The 14,401-nt window shown below is 35.3% G+C and overlaps 1 protein-coding gene across 1 annotated transcript in view; it reads right to left on the bottom strand.

Annotated features, from left to right (window-relative positions):
• Positions 1-14,401, bottom strand: part of CMTM4 (CKLF like MARVEL transmembrane domain containing 4) — an 87,493-nt gene that overhangs the window by 7,493 nt on the left and 65,599 nt on the right. The window contains exon 3 of the mRNA XM_074203137.1: positions 316-414. Coding sequence (XP_074059238.1) covers positions 316-414 — 99 coding nt within the window. The remainder of the gene's footprint in view (positions 1-315; positions 415-14,401) is intronic.

Genomic DNA, 14,401 nt, shown 5'->3' with positions numbered 1-14,401 from the left:
CTAAGACAGCATCTCTCATGAAATATTGTGTAGCAAAGTTTTCCATCTTTACCAGAATGTAAATTTCCTGAGGACTACAACATTATCATATTTAGACTTCATTATCTCCCCTAAGAACATAAATTCAGGACTCTGAATACAGTATGTATTTAAATGTTGGTAGTAGCTATTCCTTAAAAACAACTGGGATCTCTAAAGTTCAAATGATAGTATCATTTAAAAAAAATAGGTTAATGGAAAATTAGAACAAAACACCCTGGAGTGGGGATGCAAACCAGGATGAGTCATTCTGTTTAAAATATATTATTCTCTTACCACAGCAGCAATTTCTGCTCCAGCTTTATGGTTCAAAGCAGCAAGTACTATAGAGGCAATAAAGAAGAAGAAGGTGCTGAGTCCAGTGTTGACCAAATCCTAAATGAGGGAAAAGTAATGGCATTACTTGAAAAGTTTTTGCTCTTAAACAGAAAACATTCAAAATAAGAACCACACTATTACATTTTCTGGACTGTTCCCATTTTGTACTTCATACAACAGCATGGAAATAAGAAACATACAAGCTGAGGATGCCAGTAAAGTGAAGGGTAAGATCACCACAGTATAATGAAAATACATTTTACCAATTCACTGAATGATAATGGAATTTTCAAGTGATTTCTCTTGTGAAAATAGCAATTGAAAGCTAACCTATTGAAGGCATACTAATCAATTGCTCTTTAAAAAGTTCTATTATAAAGCTCTCACACTTCACCCAATCACTGTGGCCTGGATTCAACTACAGAACTCTTCATAGACAGTCCAATGCCCACACTTTCCAATATAAGACACAGAAACTAAAAAGCATCGATTCTGATTACCTGATCCCTTAATATGTTCTTCCCCAATTCTCTAACACTTTCACTTGTTTATTCAATGATCATTCATCAGTAATACTGATAATTAGTTATGACAACAATGCAGATGATCTGGGAGTCTTTGGTGTGAGCGATGCCTCAAATCAGTCATCTACTTTTTAAAATCCTTTATCACATTTTTATGATTTTATGATTCCTGTGCTCTTCTAATGGCTCATCAATACCAGAAGGGACATCATATGGGGATGACTTGTTGAAGATGTTTCTCATCAGCATGAAAGATATCCAGTTTAGAGTCCAATTGAAAAAGATAGAAATCGGGGTGGCTAGGTGGTGCAGTGGATAGAGCACCAGCCCTGGAGTCAGGAGGACCTGAGTTCCAATCTGACCTCACACACTTAATAATTAACTAGCTGTGTGGCCTTGAGCAAGCCACTTAACCCCATCTGTCTTGCAAAAAACTTTTTAAAAAAAGAAAAGAAAAAGAAAAAGACAGAAATCTTCTGTGTGAGGGATTCTTAACCTGAATCTGTGAATTTAAAAAAAAATGTCCATATGCCTCACTAGACTGCCAAAGGTGTTAAAAAAAAAAAGTAGTTCAGAACCTCTGCTCATGATCATTCTGGGGGTGAATGACAGTTTACGTTCTGCATCAAGTCCCAAAACTCTGTTGTCTCAGGCTCAAAATTAAATGCTTTAACCATTTAGAAAAACAATTTTTAAATTCCGAGGACCAGAAGTGAATCCTAACAAACTGTAAAAGAACAATTAATTCCAATGCTATACAAACTGTTTGGGAAAAATAGACAAAGGAATCCTACCAAACTTCTTTTACAGCACAAGGATGGAACTGAGACCTAAATAAGAGCCAAAACAGAAAAAAAAATTCCCTAATGAATACTGATGCAAAATTTTAAATCCAAAACTAGTTTAAAGATTACATCAATAAATCACAAGGATTCCATATACATCCCTAGGTAGGATTTATAATGGGAATACAGGCTAGTTCAATATTAGAGCAGTGATCAGCTTAATTGACTGTAGCAATAACAAAACCATCGGAAATAATGATTATCTCAATAAATGCAGAAAAAGTCTTTGACAAACTACACCACTCATTCCTATTAAAAACACTAGCAAGGGTGGCTAGGTGGTGCAGTGGATAGAGCACCAGCCCTGGGGTCAGGAATACCTGAGTTCAAATCTGGCCTCAGACACTTAATAATTACCTAGCTATGTGGCCTTGGGCAAGCCACTTAACCCCATTTACCTTGCAAAAAGTCTAAAAAACAAAAAAAAAAAAACACTAGCAAGCATAGGAATAAATGGATCTTATCTTAAAATGATAAATAATATTTATGCAAAATTATCAATAAGCATTATAGAAGTCTTCCAAATACAGAGATGAAGTAAAGATGCCTGTTTGCACCTCTATAATTTAATATTATACTAGAAATGTTAGCTGTAGCAATTAGAAGAAAAAGAAATTAAAAGAATTAGAATAAACAATGAGGAAATAAAACCATTATGCTTTGCAGAGGATATGTTATACTTAGAAAATCCTAAAAAGGGGCAGCTAAGTGGCACAGTGGATAAAGCACTGGCCCTGAAGTCAGGAAGACTGAATTCAAATCTGGCCTTAGATACTTAATAATTGCCTAGCTGTTTGTCTTTGGGCAAGTCACTTTGCCCAAATAAATTAAAAAAAAAAAAAAAGAAAGAAAGAAAATCCTAAAGAATCAACTAAAAAAACTATTTGAAATTAGTAATAACTTTAGAAAAGTTGCAGGATACAAAATAAACTCACATAAATTATCAGCCTTTCTATATATTAACAATAAAGTCCAGCAGCAAGAGATAGAAAGAGAAATTTCATTTAAAATAGTGTAGCTAATATTAAATGCTTGGAAATCTACCTGCCAAGACAAACCCAGGAGATATATGAGGACAACCATAACCCATTATTCACACAAATAAAGTCAGTGGTAAATTGGGAAATCCAATCAATGAAAAAACATTAATTGCTCTTGGGTAAGCCAAGCCAAAATAATAAAAATGATAATACAACATAAATAAGTCTATTTAATATTATACCAAACTATCAAAAATTTATTTTACAGAGCTAGAAAAAATCATAACAAAACCCATCTGAAAGAAAACAAGTTCAAGGATGTAAAAGGAATAAAAAAAATGCAAAAGAAAACAGTCTAGTAATACCAGCTCTCAAACTTATTATGAAGAAATAATTATCAAAACCATCAACCACTGTGGTGGATCAGTGAAATAGATTAAGTATGAATTACATTACAGTAAATCACCATAGTAACCAAGTATATGATAAACCCAAAGATTCAAGTTTTTGGAACAAAAATTCATTACTTGACAAAAACTGTTGGGAAAACAGGAAAGCACTATGGCAGAAATTAGGTATAGCCCAACATCTCACCCCATATACCTTGGTATCATATCTTGATATGATCAAAATGGATACATGATTTACACATAAAGGGTACATGATTTACACTTAAGTATATTCAGAAAGTATGGAATAGTTTTACCATCAAATTTATGGATAAGGGAAGAATTCAGGACCAAAGAAGATATGGAAAAAAAATGTAAAATAGGTAATTTTGATAAAATAATATTAAAAACTTTTTGTTCAAACAAAATCAATGCAACCAAAAATCATGAGGAAAATAATACAGGAAATTTTTTTTCAAGTCCTTCTGATTAAAGCCTCATTTCTCAAATATATTGAGAACTAAGTTAAATTTATAAAAATAAAAGTCATTCCCCAATATCAAAGGATATGAACAGCCAGTTTTCAGAGAAAGAAATCAAAACTATCTATAGTCATGTGAAAAAAATCTCTAAATTACTATTGATTAGAAGAATGAAAATTAAAACAACTCTGAGGTACCACTCACATTTATCAGACTGACTATTATGACAAAAAAAGGAAAATGGTTGATACTGGAGAAAAAAAGGAAACTGTTCAATATTAGAGGGGATATAAGAAAATTGGGAGAATTTCACTGCTGTGTTCACTGTGAACAGTTCCAATCATTATGGAGAACAATTCAGAACTATGCCCAAAGGGTAACTACATTGTGCATACTCTTTGATCCAGATGATTAGGTCCATATTGAAAAGAGTTCATAAAAAAAAAGGGAAACATCTATTTGTACAAAAATATTTATAGCAGATCTTTTTGTGGTGGCAAAGAATTGGAAATCAAAGGGAAGGCTATCCATCAACTGAGGGATGGCTAAACAACCTGGAGTACATAGTTATTAGAGAATACTACTGTGCTATATGAAATGACAAGCAAGATGATTTCAGAAAACCTGAAAAGACTTACATGTACTAATTCATACTGAAGTGAACATTGTACAGTCACAGCAATATTGTTCAATATATATATATATATATATAACCATTCTCAGCAATACAATGATCTGAGACTAAAAGAAATGAAATATTTTGTAGCTCCATAAAACTTCATATATAACTGTATTCTGATTGAATAATACCAAGTAGACAAGTTGATGGATGTTTAAGTCAAGAAGACTAATGAAGAAGTAGGGTGACTTGGAGTTACTTGGGTTCATTATTCTGAGCATACTTAATAAACTTACACCTATTAACTTTTCCACCTCAGGAGGAGCTTAAAGTTCATTTTAATGTGTGATGTATGTGGAGGAGGCATTACCAGGATGGGGAGGCAGGGAAGGGATACAAAGCAACATATAAGAGGTGGATTGGGATATTGGAAATTACCTAATCCCAAACCAATGAGGGCCTGAGGGAGGGAATTGGACTTGCTTTCTATTTTTGTGTGTGTCTGTCTTTGAAGGTGTACACCTTTCCTGCAGGAATGTACTAAATTTTTAAGTTACTTCATTCTCCCGGGAGTCTTTTATTATTCCTTTATGATTTATTTCTAACAAAGACACTCCCAAAGTACCAATGATGAAGAATAGTATCTGCCTCTAGAGAATAATTTGATATTGTTTGAATACAGATTAATGCATGCTATTTTTCAGTTTCTTTTATTTTGTTGAGTCTTCTTGTACAAAATGACTAATATGGAAATGTTAAACATAACTACATATGTATAACCTATATCTGATTATCATTTCAGGGAAGAGAGAGGAGAATAGAATTTGGAATTTAAAACTAAATAAAGATATCTTTAAAGGGGGGCAGCTAGGTGGCACAGTAGATAGAGTCCTGGCCCTGGAATCAAGACAACCTGAGTTGAAATCCAGCCTCAGACACTTAATAATTACCTAGCTGTGTGACCTTGGGCAGGTCACTTAATCTCAATTACCTTGTAAAAATAAAAAAAAAATCTTTAAAGAAAAACAATTTTAGAAGAATTATCATTGTTCAGGATCAATAAATCAATCAATCAACAAGCATCAACATTAAGTGTGTACAAGACATTGTGCTAAGCACTTCTAGTGCTTAAAAAAAATAAAGGTAAAGGCCAGTAGATGCTTTCAATTTGCTCACAATCTAGTGAAAGAGACAATATGCAAACATGGTATGAACAGGATAAATGGGAAATAATCAGTCAAGGGAAGGCTGGATTGAGAAAGGTTTCCTGTAGGAGGTAGGATTTAGTAGAATCTTGAAGGAAGTGATACCAGGAGGCAAAAATGAGGAAGGAAAGCATTTTAAGCATGGGGGGGGGGCAGCTATAGGAAAATGTTTCATGGTTTTAGCAAAGTGGTAAAAATGTAAGAAGAGTAGAAAAGTTAGAGGTAAGCAATGAATTCAAGGTTTCAAACAACAAACAAATGATTGTGTATTTGCCCCCCTGGAAGTGATAGGAAGTGACAGGAGTCTATTGAGTTGGAGTGGGGTTAGGGAGATGGAGTGTGACAGAGGCAGTCCTGTACTGTAAGAAAATTCTTGTGACAGCTGAGCAAAGGATGGAATAAAATGGAAAGAAATTTGTGGCAGGAAGACCAACCAGCAAGCTACTGCAGTAGTTCAGATATGAAGCAATAAGAGTTCATACCAGAACACTGAAAGCATCAGAGGAAAGAATGACACATTGGGAAAAAGGAACCTACAACAAGAGATTCACCTAGGAGACAAGATGAGGATGGTAAAAGAGCATAACTAATACACAGATAATGACCCAGGAAAGAATGGAGGGATCAAGGTAATGTAGATCAGTGTAGATTAAAAAAAAGAATTAGGAGTTACAAGGATGAGAAAAAGATGAGATAGTAACAGATTGTAATCAGATAAAAAAGTTTCAGGTGAATATGGAAGTGATCTGTTTGTTGGTGACATGAGGGTATCTTTGTATTAGGCTGATGCAGGGTGAAGTAGGATATGGGAAATGATTAAATTGAGGAACTAGGAAATTGGGGTGTTTAAAGGCAAATCAATTGCATATCTTGAAATTCTCTAAAATGAGGGCAGAAGATGAGGAGAGGAAAATTGGAAGATGGATACTGAACTCACTGAAAAAAGAAGGGGGGTGTTCTGAAGGTTTGCAGACAACAACTACCATGATTTTTATTGAATGGTAGATACAAATTGCATGACTCTCCAAGGAAGAGAGGGTACTGAATGATGGAGGTAAAAGGAGAACTTGGAAGTAGAAATGGGGAGCAAAGAGTATCCTATCTTCCTCACCTCAACCAGCAAGTCAAGGAGAGCAAGGAAATATTCAGCCATTCTGGAAGGAGAGATTTTGTCACTTGAAGGGAGCCAGTTCTCAATGGGAGTAAAAGGATGAAAAGAGAATTAAAGGGAAGAATTAAGATAAAACTAATTGTTACCTATGGACCAGGAATTCCAGAAGGCACAAAGGAAGGACTTAGATTGAAACACTGAGGAGTTGGACATGGGGTATGACATGGAGGATGTATGATCCCTTATTTTGGGCCATTAGAAAGAAAATAGAACAAACATATGATATGGTCCTGCAAGTAATATAGAAGGACAAGAACTAGCCCCAGAAAAGAATAGTATTGTGTCTGGCAAAACAAGATAATTCTTTCACTGATCTCAAGATGCCTCCTGACCAAAAAACAAACAAACAAAAGAAAAAAACCAACACCTTTCAACACTAATATTTGTTCTGGTGATACTATTGAGTTCCAAAATTATTATTATTATTATTATTATTATTAGTTTTTATTATTGGCAATAATAATAGTAACAGCTTATATTTCTAAAGTACTTGACCTATAACAACTCAAAGAGGGCCATAATGCAGTATTCTCATTTCACAATAAGAAAACTGAGTCTCAAAGAGTTATTGCTTGTCCATGTATAGAAATAAGAGCTGATGGTATTATACTGCTTTCAGGTTTTCAAAGTAATTTACAGACATTATCTTATTTAGCCCTTATAACAACGCTGTAAAAAAGACATTATAGGAATGATTCCTACTACATAAATGAAGAAACTCAAAGGGAAAGTTACTGCCCATGGTCATAAAACTCAAGTAAAGGTAGAATCTGAATCATGATATCTATCTCCAACTCTAAACTTTCTGCTATGTCATCTCCCAATTATCAAGTAGTGATCATGTTCAATGTAGCATATTAAGACCTGGAGATACAACAAAACCCCAGGAATCTTAGATTTATACAAGGATCTCAGCCTTCATGGTAAGAGAACTGAAAAATATAAACCATGTATCTACTGGACATTTTCATATGAGTCTCAAAGTCAACAAGTCTAAACAGAATTCATTATCTTCCCCTTCCTAAATATTGTATTTTTAAGAGGACCACCATGCTTCTAATCATCCAATCCCCAACTTCAATTGTCTCTCTCCACTTTTCATTCTTTCACAATGTATGCAAAAGTTCTACTCTCTGATTTTTAGGAAAAGTCTACCAAAAACAATTTTCAAAAATTAATTTAGGTTTGTCTAACTTAAGCACTTCTTTACTCAGAAAGACAAAAAGTCCAAAATGGCAGAATCTTCTTATGCCTTTGGAATTCTCTAGAAGACAAATCACTCTGGAGTTACAGAATCCCAGAGAACATTTCATAGTCAAGAAAGTTCAAACCGAACAATGATTAAACTTTCAACACAGTTTGGATATTTATATCCCTAAAGCCATTTATTGCTCTTCCATGAAGCTTTTTTCTAGATGATCAGAGTTAAACCCAATAGATGATTCTAATAACTGAAGTAATGAGTTCTTCATTCTCTTAGGCAAATTATGACCCTAATCTGGTTGAGGTCTGGTTGGTAGCTAAGGAGGAGAAAGAGAGACTAGTAACTCTGCACAGCCCTGCCTCACTTAGCTCCAATTCACTTGTATATCATGACATCACCTTCCAGATGTCACGGTCCTCTTAAGAAAGGAAGGACAAGCAACAAAACAGCAGATCAGTCACAGGTCAATGCCTTCATTCTATCCAAAGAGAGAATAAAGCACATCTTCAACTGCTTTCAACTGTTTACCCAGTTTTCTCCAAGAAAATGATTTTACCTTTTATAAGAGAAAAAACAAATTAGTGCAGGACATTAATTCTGAATTGATAGCTAAAGGTTTCTCTTTCAGAATAGTCAAAGGCTTCAAAACTAGCATACTGAAAAAAAATGTTTTCAAAATATTTCTTAAAAAGGGAGATGGAGGGGTGGCTAGGTGGCCCAGTGGATAAAGCACTGGCCCTGGAGTCAGGAGTACCTGAGTTCAAATCCAGCCTTGGACACTTAATAATTACCTAGCAGGGACTTCCGGCCAAGATGGCAGAGAGAAGACAGGCACAGTTCTAAAGTCTCCTGATCTTTTCCCCATCTATCATATGAAACAAACCTCTTAAAAGACATCCAACCCACAAAACCCAGAAAGAAAAGCAAGAAGAAAGAACATCTACCTCAGGATTTGTCTCCAGCAGCAGCATTGGCCGAATTCGGGCAGGTGAGTCTGGGCTCAGAGAGAGGATCAGCCCCAATTCAGCCCCATTAGCAGCTGAATTGGAGCCGGGAGTCTGAGGGCCTGAGAGCCGGACCTGCTGGATCAGCGGTGGGGCTAGACAGCAGGGGCTTGAGTCAACTAGGGAGCAGAGACACTGGTGTTGGTGCTGTCCCCCAGGAGCTTGCGGACGGGGCTGGAGGCAGAGTTCTGGTGCAGGAGAGCTGTGGACACCATCCCTGGGCTCCTCTGGTCTGAGGAACTCTGAGTCCACACCTCCATTACAGCTCAGACCTCTTCCTGGAACAAATGCAGACTACTTCTGCCTCAGGCCCAGGTGTGTGAGCAGAAGTAGCCCAGCTGAGTAATGACCTCAGGCCAGGGTAAAGCCCACCACTGAATGAAGGCAAAAGAATTCAATAGCTCCAACCCCTCCCTTCAAGCTAAGGGAGAAGGCCTCAATCAAGGTCACAGACAATCCAGAGAAAGCAAACAACACCTCCTACTGGCCAGCCAGAGAAACTGCACTCAGGGAGTAAAGCCTTTAACAATCCCAAGCCCCTGTGAACCAGCCCCTCCCCAACTCAGGTCTTAGCAAAATGAAGAAGGGTCAGCGGAAAGGTGGATCCATAGAAAAATTCTCAGAAGGGAAAAGACCCTAACTCAGAAAGACCTAGAACCTCTGAGGAGAATACAATCTGGTCTTCAGCACAGAAAGACTTCCTTGAAGAAATAAGTAAGGAGCTTAAAAATTTGGGAGAGACAATTAATACCTTACAACAAGAAAACAAAACCTTAGAAAGTACAATTGGACAAATACAAAAGGAGAATAAATCTCTCATATCCTCAATTGGACAAATACAAAATGAGAATAATTCTCTCAGATCCTCAATTGGGCAATTACAAAATGAGAATAAATCTCTCACATCATCAATTGGACAAATACAAAATGAGAATAATTCTCTCAGATCCTCAATTGGGCAAATGCAAAAAGAAAATAATTGTCTCAAAACCTCAATTGGTCAAATGGAAAGCTCTTTCAAAAGTAGAACTGACCAATTGGAAAAGGAGTTGCAAAAGGTTAATGAAGAAAACTCCCCCCCCCCAAAAAAAAGAATGGAGTCTACAGAAACTAATGACTCCATGAGATAGCAAGAGTCAGTTAAACAAAATCAAAAAATAGAAAAAAATAGAAGAAAATGTAAAATACCTCATCAACAAAACCACTGATGACCTCAAGAACAGATTGAGGAGGGGCAACCTGAAAATTATAGGACTTTCTGAAAACATTGAAGAGAAAAAAAGCCTGGACTTAATATTACAGGATCTAGTGATGGAAAACTGCCCTGATATCATGGAATCAAAGGGCAAAGTAGTTATTGAAAGAGTACATCCATCCCCACCAGAAAAAGATCCTAAAATGAAAAACACCAAGGAATGTTGTGGCCAAACTCCAGAACTATCAAATAAAAGAGAAAATCCTGCAAACAGCCAGAAAGAAACAATTTAAATATCAAGGAGCCATTGTAAGGATCACACAGGACCTGGCTGCATCAACATTAAGGGATGGAAGGGCCGCAGTCAAGAATCTACTTTCCTGCAAAGCTGAGTCTTCTCTTCCAGGGAAAAAGATGGACATTTAATGAAATGGAATTCCAAAAATTTCTGATGAAAAGGACCAGAGCTAAAGAGAAAATCTGGACATCAAACAGGAGGCTCAAGAGACACATGAAAAGGTTAAAAAAACGGAGGGAGTGGTAAAAGGAAAAATAAAATGCTATCCAGTACGTTGAAACTGGCTATATCCCAGCATGGGGAAAAAAAGATTCTCATAAATCTTGAGAATTGTAACTCTACAGAGAGAATATACCTAGCCAGAAATGATGAACATTCATGATCTATCCATGAGACTGCTAATGGGATGTAACTGGCTTTAACCCCACTTGGGAGAAAGACTCTATTAACTCTCAGGAATTTTGACTCTATTCGATAGAATATACTGAACTAGAAGGAACAGACACTCAGAATTTTCTATGACTTAGAATGATCTAAAAATACTACCTCCTTCAAAAGGGGGACAGGAAAAAGAGGGGAGGAGGGATGGGGATTGAATGGGGTAAATCTCATTACATTAAATGGTACAAAAAACCTATGGTGATAGAGGGGAAGAAGGGAGCAGAGGAGAAACACCTGAATCTTCTTCTCATCAGACTTGGCTTAAAGTCAACCTACACATACTCAGTTAACTTAGAAAACATCTAACCTTTCAAGTATTAAAAGGGGAAAAGGGGAGTGGGGGAAAAAGGGGAAATAACAAAAGGAAGGGAAAAGGGAAAAAGGGAAAGGGGAAAGAGGGGAGGGGTGATATAGGAGGGCAAACACACTGAAGGGGGTGGTATTCAGAAACAAAATACTGGGGAATATGGATAAAGGGGGGGAAGGGGAAAAATACAAACAAAGGGAAGATAGCATGGAGGGCAATAAAGAATTAGTAATCATAATCTTAAATGTGAATGGGATGAACTCTCCCTTAAAACATAAGTAAATAGCAGAGTGGATTAAAAACCAGAATCCGACAATATGCTGCTTACAAGAAACTCATTTGAAGCAGAGAGATACATATAGAGAAAGGTAAAAGGTTGGAGCAAAATATATTTTGCTTCAGCTGAAGTAAAAAAAGCAGGGGTAGCAATCCTTATCTCAGACAAAGCAGCAGCAAAACCAGATAGCATTAAAAGAGATAAAGGAAACTTTATCCTCCTAAAAGGTACCATAGACAATAAAGTCATTTCAATATTGAATATATATGCACCCAGTGGGACAGCACCCAAATTCTTAGAGGAGAAGCTGAAAGAACTACAGGAAGAAATAGACAGCAAAACTCTGCTAATGGGAGAACTCAAACTCCTGCTCTCAGATCTAGATAAATCGAATCATAAAATAAACAAGAAAGAAGTTAAGGAGGTAAATAGATTGTTAGAAAAATTAGATATGGTAGACTTATGGAGGAAACTGAACGGGGATAGAAAGGAATATACCATTTTCTCTAAAGTACATGGAACTTATACAAAAACTGACCATGTACTAGGACATAAAAACCTAATGATCAACTGCAGAAAGGCAGAAATAGTGAATACATCTGTCTCAGATCACAATGCAATAAAAGTCATATGCAATACTGGGCCAAGGAGATATAGACCTAGAACAAATTTGAAACTGAATAACCTCATTTTAAAAAATGAGTGGACCAAAAAACAAATTATAAAAGAATTAACCATTTTATCCTAGATAATGATAATAATGAAACAACATACCAAAACCTATGGAATTCTTTCAAAGTGACTCTCAGGGGATATATTATAGCTCTAAATGCTTACATGAATAAATTGGAGAAAGAGGAAATCAATGAACTAAACATGCAACTAAAAAAATTAGAGAAAGAACAAATCAAAAATCCCCAATTAAATACCAAATTAGAAATTCTAAAAATTAAAGGAGAAATTAACAAAATTAAAAGCAAAAAAACTACTGAATTAATAAATAAAACCAAAAGTTGGTGTTATGAAAAAAAACAATAAAATTGATAAACTTCTAGTCAATTTGATTAAAAAAATAAAAAAATCAAATTGCTAGTATCATAAATGAAAAAGGTGAACTCACCACCAATGAGGAGGAAATTAAAGTAATAATTCAAAATTATTTTGCCCAACTCTATGCCAATAAATTTGATAATCTAAGTGAAATGGATGAATATTTACAAAAATATAAGTTGCCCAGGTTAAATGAAGAAGAGATTAAATACTTAAACAACCCTATCTCAGAAAAAGAAATTCACCAAGCCATCATTCTCCCTAAAAAAAATCTCCAGGCCTGATGGATTCATTCACAAGTGAATTCTACCAATCATTTAAGGAACAATTGGTTTCAATTCTATATAAACTCTTTGGAAAAATAGGGAAAGATAGAACTCTGCCTAACTCTTTCTATGAAACCAATATGGTGCTGTTACCTAAACCAGGCAGAGTTAAAACTGAGAAAGAAAAGTATAGACCTATTTCCCTGATGAATATAGATGGAAAAATCTCAATAAAATCTTAGCAAAACAATTACAATAAGTTATCACCAGGATAATACATTATGATCAAGTAGGATTTATTCCAGGAATGCAGGGTTGGTTCAATATTAGGAAAACTGTTAGTATACTCAATTATATCAACAACAAATCTATCAGAAATCATATGATCATATCAATAGATGCTGAAAAAGCTTTTGACAAAATACAGCATCCATTCCTATTAAAAATACTAGAGAGTGTAGGAATGAATGGACTATTCCTTAAAATAATTAGCAGTATCTATCTGAAACCATCAACAAGCATTATATTCAATGGAGAGAAGCTAGAAACATTCCCAATAAGATCAGGGGGTGAAACAAGGGTGCCCATTATCACCAATACTATTCAATATTGTATTAGAAATGTTAGTGTCAGCAATTAGAGAAGAAAAAGAAATTGAAGGAATTAGAATTGGGAAGGAAGAGACAAAACTCTCACTCTTTGCAGATGATATGATGGTCTACCTAGAGAATCCCAAGAAATCATCCAAAAAACTAATGGAAACAATTAGCAATTTTAGCAAAGTTGCAGGTTATAAAATAAACCCTTATAAATCCTCCACTTTTCTATATATGTCTAGCAAGATACAGCAGGAAGAGCTAGAAAGAGAAATCCCATTCAAAGTAACCTCAGACAATATAAAATACTTGGGAGTCTATTTGCCAAGACAGACTCAGAATCTTTTTGAAAACAATCATAAAACACTTCTCACACAAATTAAATCAGATTTAAATAACTGGGCAAATATCAACTGCTCATGGATAGGTAGAGCTAATATAATAAAAATAACATTTCTACCAAAACGAAACTATCTGTTTAGTGCCCTACCAATCAAAATTCCAAAAACTTACTTTAATGGGTTAGAAAAAATTGTAAGTAAATTCATATGGAGAAAAGAAGTCAAGAATTTCCAGGAGCTTAATGAAAAAAAGGGCAAAAGAAGGTGGCTTAGCCCTGCCTGATCTAATATTACATTAAAAAGCATCAGTCATAAAAACTGTTTGGTATTGGCTAAGAAATAGAGTGGTGGACCAGTGGAATACACTAGGTATAAAAGCAGGAGATGATTATAGTAATCAGCTGTTCAATAAACCCAAAGAGTACAGCCATTGGGATAAAAAACTCCCTCTGATAAAAACTGCTGGGATAATTAGAATTTAGTATGGAAGAAACTTAGATTAGACCAACACCTTACACCCTTTACCAAGATAAGATCCAAATGGTTACAGGACACAGACATAAAAAACAATACTATAAGCAAATTAGAAGATCAAAGACTAGTTTACCTGTTAGATCTACGGAAAGGGGAGCAGTTTATGACTAAGGAAGAGTTGGAGAACATCACCAAAAACCAATTAGATGATTTTGATTACATTAAATTAAAAAAGCTGTTGCACAGATAAAACCAATGTAACCAAGATCAAAAGAAATGTAGTAAATTGGGAAACAATCTTTACAACTAATGATTCTGACAAAGGACTCATTTCTAAAATATACAGAAAACTGAGTCATATTTTTAAAACAAAAGG

This window comes from Macrotis lagotis, chromosome 1 (assembly GCF_037893015.1).
Source record: "Macrotis lagotis isolate mMagLag1 chromosome 1, bilby.v1.9.chrom.fasta, whole genome shotgun sequence".
NCBI lineage: Eukaryota > Metazoa > Chordata > Mammalia > Peramelemorphia > Peramelidae > Macrotis > Macrotis lagotis.
Note: the sequence above shows the minus strand (reverse complement) of the source record. Positions and strands in the feature narration are given on the sequence as shown.